Raw genomic sequence first — 8810 nt, 5'->3', positions numbered from 1 at the left:
TATTACTACCCCTTTTTTCCTGGCCTATCTTAACAGGAAAAACATATCCAAGTAACAAAAGAACAAAGCCATTCAAAAGCAGAAGACCATCTCCGTGGTAACTGACTGCTAGAAGCATCTCTACATGAGGTTAGGCTTCAGGGATCCTCCCACTCCCACCCCACCCCCCACCTTAGAAAGCTAAAATGAATAATGCACTGGGGTGTTCTTTAATGGCCATAAACCTAAGGCTTTTTTTCTTGCTTCCCCCCTCCCCCAAGTATTAGGATCAAATTTGGGGAGATCTGTGATTAGATAAGCATTCTACTATCACTGAGCCAACATGTCAATTCCAACTAACAGGCTTCTTAAGTGTACAATTTTAACTGGAGCTACACATTTCTAGATATCAGGTTTACAATCCATAGCACAAAGACCACTACTAAAAACATTTGCCAAATGCACTGAGAAAAAAAGAAGTAATTTAACAGCTGTCTAAATAACCACAAATATTAAAAGACACTTCTGGCTAAATAAGATGACATCTGAAGTTAGATACTGCCTTCTCCAACAGACATATCATTTGTTTGCCTAGAACCATTTGTATTTCCTTTAAACCAGCTGGTGTCTCCATTTGGAGGCATGTATCAATGTCTAGTGAACAATCTATTCTCCATTCACAAGCTGTAGTTTCCATTTTTTAATGGAAAGTTTCCAACAAATACAATGAGTTCTTACAATGGAATTTAACTCTTCATCCAACTCAGTTCCTAAAACAATCTTAATGGTACCAAGCAAGCTACAATGTACACATTAATGCTAACTCACTGACTCACAAAGAAGTCAGCATCCATAGAAGGCCACTCACAAGATCACTGATTCATATTATAAATATGAAAACAATGTGTTAGATTTGACTGACAGTTCTGGCAACCTCTTAACAATGGCACTTAATATCAAAACAACTTCTTTCTTGAAAATGCCAGGACAATCTTTTGGTTATATAATAGACAGACAGACAACTAAAAAATAACTTTGGTTGCCAAATAAAAAGCCCAGTGCCAGTATTGGAATACAACCCCTTAAGCTGTTGGTCTGGGGTGTCCTAGAGACCTCCAAAATAATACAGACTACTGTTAATGTTTTAGGTTGCCCTCCAGAACTTGATGGTTAGGATTCTATTGCTGAGGACATCACAGAGTCACAGGACATGGAACAAACTGGTACTGACAAGAAGCTTCCCTCTTTTAGCTAGCTTCCACAGTTGCAGGTATTTGGCAGGCTACTATGAAAGTCATCCAACAAGGCTTATCCAATTGTGACCTCTCCTGAGCTACAAAAACGATCAGTTTGCCATATCAGGCCCATGAGTGCAATAGTGGCACAAATGTCACGGGGGGGGGGGGGGGGTGTCAATGTCCTGCTTTCTGGTGGGTTTATGATTTCTGCTTGCTCCAAGGCAGAATACATGTTTGACACTGTAAATCTAGCCGACAACCCATGGCTGGAGGGCTCATGGGCTCCAGGGGTGAGCGCACTACAATCTGTTACATGGACTTGATCTCAAACTACCCTCTAAAATAAATACAGAGATACAAACTTAGACGGTAGTTTGAGGTAGAAAAAGTGTAAGAGTTAGGTGTCAGGGCCAGTGTCTTCTGGACATGACATGCTGAAACACTCATGAATTTACAGCAATAGTGGCTGCCCGTCCACAGTAATACACAAGACCCCATCCTTGGCTGAGGTGATGGCATGAGGGAGGAACAGCCAATTTTCTTAAAACTCTTAGTAGGTCAGCCATACTCTAATGGATGACCCCAAATCTATGAGTATATATATATAGGCAACACAAATTGGGACTTAAAAGTTATTTTAGGAGGAAGGGAGGGGGAGAGAGAGAACACAAAATTGAGAAGCAGAAAAAGGTGGGTAAGATGGATCTGGGAAGTTAGGTACTTAGAAAAAAATACATCCTTAAAATCTTACTTAAAGCAGGGCAGGGTGGCACATAGCCTTTAATCCCAGCACTTGAGATGCAAAAGCATGCCAGGAGTTCCTGGCTAGTCAAGGATCTGTGATAAGACCTCCCCCCAACACCCACCCCCTTGACACTTTCATTCACCCATCCTCATTTAAATGCTTCTCTCTCCCAACCCACCCTCACTCACCACCCACCATCCTTTGATACACTAAAAGGTATTTTAAGCATCACTGATTTAAAATCCTAAACCAAACCAGTGTACACATACCTTTTTTTCTTTCTTTCTTCCTTTCTTTTTTTTTTTTGTAAAAGACCAGACAATAAATGTGAATTCTGGGAACATACTCTCTCCACGAGCTTACCAAGATAACCTGCAGTGGACTTTAAACTTTAAAGGAGGACAGGCACAACTAACTGTATCCAAATGACTGTTTTTCATGGCACTCACATTTGAATTTTTTGAATTCTTAACATGATGAAATGATCATTTTTATTCTTTTTCAGGCATTTAAAAATGCAGTTAAAAAAATTCTTACCTCCCAGACTGTACAAACACATGGCCATAGGTTGACAAGCCTACCTTAGAGTACAGTTCTGAATTAGTAACTCAGGTACACCAAAAATCATGTTTGAGATAGGGTACATGAAGAGGGGCAAGAACAGAAGCCACTGTTAATTAACATAATAAGAGTTTCAAGTCTCAAGGGTAAGAAAGCAAGCTAGACTTCCATCAACTAGTCCTCTTCCTTAGTATTAGATTTCAAGTTTGAAAAATGCTGATTTAAATAAAAGTAGTCATATTAAGTTTGGAATCACTATCCTGGAATGTCTAAAATAACAGCATTTAGAACAGTGCCCAAGATCTTGAAGCTACTAATATGCCACTTCAAGAACACTATCAGAAGAAAACATGAAATACCTGAAATAGAATAATGATAAAGACAAATCACATACAGTACATACTCTGCGTAAACTTCTAGGTCTTTATTAGTTTTAGCTTTAAAAAGGTTCAACCACACATTTACTGTGTCATTAAAAATTACAGCAAATATGTACATTTTAGCAAATTTAAACTTTAACAATCTTCCCTCATTTCTCAAAAAGCTAATCTTCTACGTTATTATTCAAATTAACTGAAATACCAACTTAATATTTAGCAAACTCTAAAAACATCAATTAGGATGTGATTTTAGGTTTCTTTCTTTCTTTTATCTTTTTATTTTTGTTTTTTTTTTTTTTGAGACAGGGTTTCTCTGTGTAGTCCTGGCTGTCCTGGAACTCAGAAATCCACCTGCCTCTGCCTCTGCCTCTGCCTCTGCCTCTGCCTCTGCCTCTGCCTCTGCCTCTGCCTCTGCCTCCCAAGTGCTGGGATTAAAGGAGTGCACCACCACTGCCCAGCTGATTTTAGGTTTCAAGATGTGATCAAACTGTATCAGCTGGCTAAAAAAAGACTAAACACAATCCCAATTATTTTACAATGTACTAGTTGAGATGTGAGAGAATGAGGAGTGAAGAATATTAAACACTCTACAATATTGCACTGACATGACAGATTGGAAGATCATTACAGTTTCAGAAGAACTTCCCTTTAAGTAAAAAAAGGTGTCATAGCTCCCTGCTGTTTTAGTCTTCAAGATTATTTTAACTGCATAGGGATATACTGTAACTCTCAAACACTAGCTCCAATGAAATTTATTGCTAGTTACAGCTATTTTGAAATGGCTTCATTAGTAGATTGGACACCATTTCAGTGTTCAAATTTAGCATTTCATTAAAGACAAAAACGTCTGCCCCAAGAACTCATTCTTCCCTTTGTTCCCTTTAGACAGTAATGTCTAAAGCAGTGTTTTTCTCAGCCCTCCTGATATGCCCACCCTTTAACACAGTACCTCGTGCTGTGGTGATCCCAACCGTAAGATTACTGTTGCTACTTCAAAATGTAATTTTGCTACTGTTATAACTAATAATGTAAATATCTGATAGTTCCCCTGGGGGTCGTGACCCACAGATTGAGGACCATTCCTCTAACAACTCAGTTATGAATGTCTTTATACATATATAAAGGGAAGGGACAGTTTAGGTATGATCATTAAATAAACTTCTTGGAATTTCTACGAAAAGTTACTACAACTCTTAAAACAGCTTTTGGCTACCTTAGATCAAAAATTAAGAGCCAGACTAGGTAACTGAGGTTCACCATGGATTTGGGTATGAATATTTAAATGTGACATTAAAAAACACACACACACACACACACACACACACACACACACACACACGGTACAATTTCATATAGATGTTACCAAATACAGAACTCTATAGATCCCATCTTTTTAAAATGAGTTACTGAGAAAAAAAAATTAAGCTAAGCAAAGGCTTTAAGGATAATATCACTAAGGGCTTGCACACACACACAAACTCTTGCATGCCACACACAAAAGAAACAGACTTACACTTCAAGTCCATTAAAGTTTACCCTAAGATTGTGCTGGTGGCACACAGATTTCCAAATGCAGAGGGGGAAAAATTCCTAGGTACACATTTAGTGTACAAAAGCAATCAAAGGTCTATCCAGCAGACACTTTGAGAAAAATGTTTCAAGACTTCAAGTCTGAAGTCCACTGGAATCTTGATTTATTCGTTACTCTCGGGGCTAGGTTGTTTTCTCCCAACATACTTCATTGGAATAACTAAAGCATTTACAAATAAACTAGTCAGTCTCAATTTGAAGTACACCTTCCTTTTCATTAAAAGTTCAAGATTTCTTAAGGACTGGACGCATAGTGAGATCACATTACAGTACTCGGGAAGAACATTTGCTTTGTTGTTGACCCTGCTAGGGAAACAGGTCTTGACTCAGCCAAAGTGGCGTTCTTGTGGGTGATTAATGACAGGCCTACAACTCGCCCCAGTGACATCCATCCCCCTCCAAACCCCACCCCTTCTATACTAAAACCAGCCAAGTCTAAAATGGAGGAGGGGCTGCCTTCTCGCCTCAAACCACTCAGTCACTGAGTTAATAGCTGCAACCAATCGATTCAGCCCAAGAGACCCGGAGATGCGGGTGAAATGTGACCCTTCTCTCGCCCGACTTATGAATAATATCACCCTCTCCGATCATTTCCGCTGGGTCTCTACATAAGGAAACGATCCCAGGGACCCAGCCCCAAACCATCAGCCTCACAATGAGGGACCCCCACAATGCCGGCCAACCCGACCCGTACCCACCCAACCTGCCGACACCACCCCCCCACCCCGGTCCAGGCCCTTCCCTCCCTTTGTGTCCGCACCCGAGCTCCCGGCCGCAGCCCACCCACCCCGGCGGCCCCGGGGCCGAGGCCCACCTGTGGTGAGCCGGGAGGAGACGTCGCCGAAGNGGGAAGGCTCCATCCGGAGATACTTCTGCGGCGAGGCGGCCGCGGCCGAGGCGGCGGCGGCGGCGGTGGCGGCGGCCGGGGAGGCGGCAGCCGAAGCCGGCGCCGACAAAGGCGCGCACCGCCTCCGCTTCGGAGACGCCGGGCTCAGCAGCGGGTCGAAATCCAGAGTCCTTTTCAGAGTGGCTCCGCACGCCATGGCGGCGGGCGGCCGAGGCCCGGCTCGGGCGGGGCCGGGAAGGACGGGGGCAAACGGGCCCTCGGAGGTGCCCGGTGGGTGTGGGGCCCGGGACGGCGGAGCCGCGACAGGGCAGGCGGCCGAGGCGCGAGAGTCGCGCCGCCGGCTCCGGGCCGCTCCCGAGAGGCCGGGCCGCCCCCGCCGTGCGCTCGGGCTGAGCGCGCCGGGGCTCCTGCGCGGAGACCGGCTCCCTTCGGAAGCGGACCCGGCCAGTGGCGTGACCCAGACGCGATTTCCAACACGCCGGGGCGGACGGAAGGCTCGGGAGCGGCGGCCACGCGCGGGAGCTGCGAGGTGGCCCGGCCGCACGGAGCTAAGCGATGCACTCGACCCTCTCTTCTCCACGGAACGACTCGGCCACCCGCCGCCGGCCCCAATATGGCGTCAATAACAACGCCGCCGATTCAAATCCTGCGGCCCCAGGGCGCCTGCGCACGGGGGGGGCGGGCCCGCCAGGGTGCATTCTGGGATTTGTGGGGTTTCGCGAAGGGCAGGACTCGGCCTGAAAGGCGGTTACCCAGAAGTCACAGAAACTACGACTCCCGTCATCCAAGGCGCGCGAGCCCAAGTTCCGGGTTGGAATTTAAATACCCCCTCATAAGTAAGAGAGTTTAAAAAAAAAAGAAAAAAGAAAAAGAAAAAGACGTGAGGAAGAGAAAGGAGAGCCTGTGAGACAGTGGGGAAGAGGAAGCGAACCCATTGGAAAAGCAAGCTAAGCACTTTAGAGACCCTGCTAAGATTTGGCATAGTGACTTAAACGGGATATAACAAAGAGCCAGTCTAATAGTTGGAGAGAGATTAATTTAGCTGTCAAGAGCGCCAGAAACCAAATCTGTCACATGGAGGGGATAGGAAATAATGAAAGCACCAATTTGGGTCCTCGAGACAGAACGACAGTAATAATATCAGATTACAGAATCTTTGAAGTCTATGCTTTGGGCTGCCCAGATTGTTTATGCTTGTTTATGCTCATTAAAGTCTGCAAAGCTCAAAAGGAGCACAAAGTCAATTGTTTTACTATGAGCAGAGAGCGATCAACACCAGAAATGTGTTGAGTTTGGTAGGCTGGGTGGGGTCTAGAAAAAGGCAAGCAAATAAATGCCTAGGGAGCAGGACCCATTTTTGTAAGCAAAGTGGGAAGAAATGTTTCTAAAATTTGTTTATTTTTCATCAAATATCTAAAATAGGGATCGACTGCAGCACTGATGCAGTGATTTATGTAGATACTTTATATCTTCTGCCTGTGGATGCTAGCTAGCTCTCCAACATTTCAAGACTGTCATATGAGTATTAATATGTTTAATGCTCACTCTTTTCTGCTTACTCGGAAATCAACGTAAGTGGCTGCTTTATAGTTGATTTGGACAATAACTCGCTATCCATTTGTTTAGAATTGCTCAACACCACAAAGATCAGCCTTCTTGATCACACTGTGTAAGCAACTCTGTCATGCTTATTTTAATTTAGAATACAGTTCTTAGAAAGTATCTTTTGAGAAAGACCAGCATTCTATGAAACAATCACTTAACTAAGACATGTACTAAGGAAGTGTTAAGTTCTAAACACTCCGGGAAAATCTATTATTGTGCTGAAACTGACTGGACGTTCATATTTTATGTTAGAGCAGAATAAGAAAGTTTCTTGACTTTTTTTTTTTTTCCTTTTGGAGATAAGGTCTGATATCAAATTCACTGTGCTTCCAAAGATGACCTTGAACTTTTGACCCTCCCACCTCTACCTCCTGAGAACTAAGATTAGATGATAGGCATGTGCCATCATACTTCGTTTATATATAGGAATCAATCGAGCACCCTAGCAACTAAGCTACATCCTCCCCTTTTGTCCACTAAGATTTGACCATAGGTGGCACGGAGGTTAAAAGGGAGCCATGAGACAGGACACTGAGGGTATGTGGAAGAAGGGGAAGGGTGATAGAGTATTTGTGACATGAAAGCAGAGGGTAACTGCCAGGGGTAGAAGGGTACACGGCCTGGAGGAATGAACAGGAACAAAGCAGGTATGAGCAGGCCAAAACACAAATTGCATTGTGGGCAAATGTTAAAAATAAACAAGAAATTCAGTAGGATAAATAAAAGCGATTGTGCAGAAGTAAGGACTACCTGCCAGCGTTAGCTACTCTTAATAGTCTGGGAATGTCAATAGAGCTAGCATGGCTTGCTCATGTATGCTTCTGTCTTTTGCTCTCTGTGGCTTTTTTTTTTTTTTTTTTAATTTGTTAGTTGTTTTTTTTTTCCTAACTGTTGTACGGCTGTGAAGAGACACCATGATTAAGGATACATATACAATAAAGCATTTAACTGGAGGCTTGCTTATAGCTTCAGAGGGTCCACAGTCATCATGGAGGAAAACGTGGCATGGATGGAGTAGCAGTAGTGAGAGCTTATATCCTGATCTGAGAGAGAGAGAGGCAGAGAGACAGAGACAGAGACAGACAGACAGAGACAGAGACACAGAGAGAGACTGGGCCTCTTGTGACACATCTCCAACAAGACTGTGCATGTACATCCAGCCTTCGTAAATAGACCACCAACTGAAAAACAAGTATTCAACTTGTGAGCCTTAGTGCCAATTCCTATTCAAACCACCATGCTAATTACTTTGATTTGGGGTTTGGTTTTGTTTTTGTAGCTCTAATGGTACCCTGTGTGCATTAGGTATTTCCCTTTCCTGGTACCAGGGTTCCCTATAGGGTAACATACAGTTTTGACATGGCTTGTACAGTAAGTTTTTCTAGTTTTTCTTTCTATATACTTTTTAAAGATTTATTTATTTATTATATGTAAGTACACTGTAGCTGTCTTCAGATACTCCTTAAGAGGGCATCAGATCTTGTTATGGATGGTTGTGAGCCACCATGTGGTTGCTGGGAATTGAACTCCGGACCTTTGGAAGAGCAGTCGGTGCTCTTAACCGCTGAGCCATCTCTCCATCCCTCTTTCTATATTTTTAATCGGTGTGTTTATAGTCATCTGGGTTTCCCTTAATTCTCCCTTTGTTCTCTCTGGTTTAAATTTAAACATGCCTAGGGCAGTTTCCCTTGGAAATTTGGGAACTCTTATGAGCGACAGTAATTCTCTCTGCATTAGGCCTGCAGCTCTAGGCTTATGTGGCCTACAGGAAGGTCAGGAGTTCAAGTTCATCCTTGACCCAAAGGCAACTTTGAGGCTTGAGAAAGACACTGGCTCTCACCAGAGAGTGGAACTCTTTGAAAAGA

At 43.5% G+C, this 8810-nt stretch overlaps 1 protein-coding gene across 1 annotated transcript in view; it reads right to left on the bottom strand.

The window, feature by feature from the left end:
- The window catches only part of Akirin2 (akirin 2), a 16499-nt gene extending 10520 nt beyond the window's left edge, over window positions 1-5979 (bottom strand). Inside the window, exon 1 of the mRNA XM_021222147.2 lies at window positions 5308-5979. Coding sequence (XP_021077806.1) covers window positions 5308-5536 — 229 coding nt within the window. The 5' untranslated portion in view covers window positions 5537-5979. The remainder of the gene's footprint in view (window positions 1-5307) is intronic.
- Between the last annotated feature and the right edge of the window lie 2831 nt (window positions 5980-8810).

This window comes from Mus pahari, chromosome 22 (assembly GCF_900095145.1).
Source record: "Mus pahari chromosome 22, PAHARI_EIJ_v1.1, whole genome shotgun sequence".
Classification (NCBI taxonomy): domain Eukaryota; kingdom Metazoa; phylum Chordata; class Mammalia; order Rodentia; family Muridae; genus Mus; species Mus pahari.
Note: the sequence above shows the minus strand (reverse complement) of the source record. Positions and strands in the feature narration are given on the sequence as shown.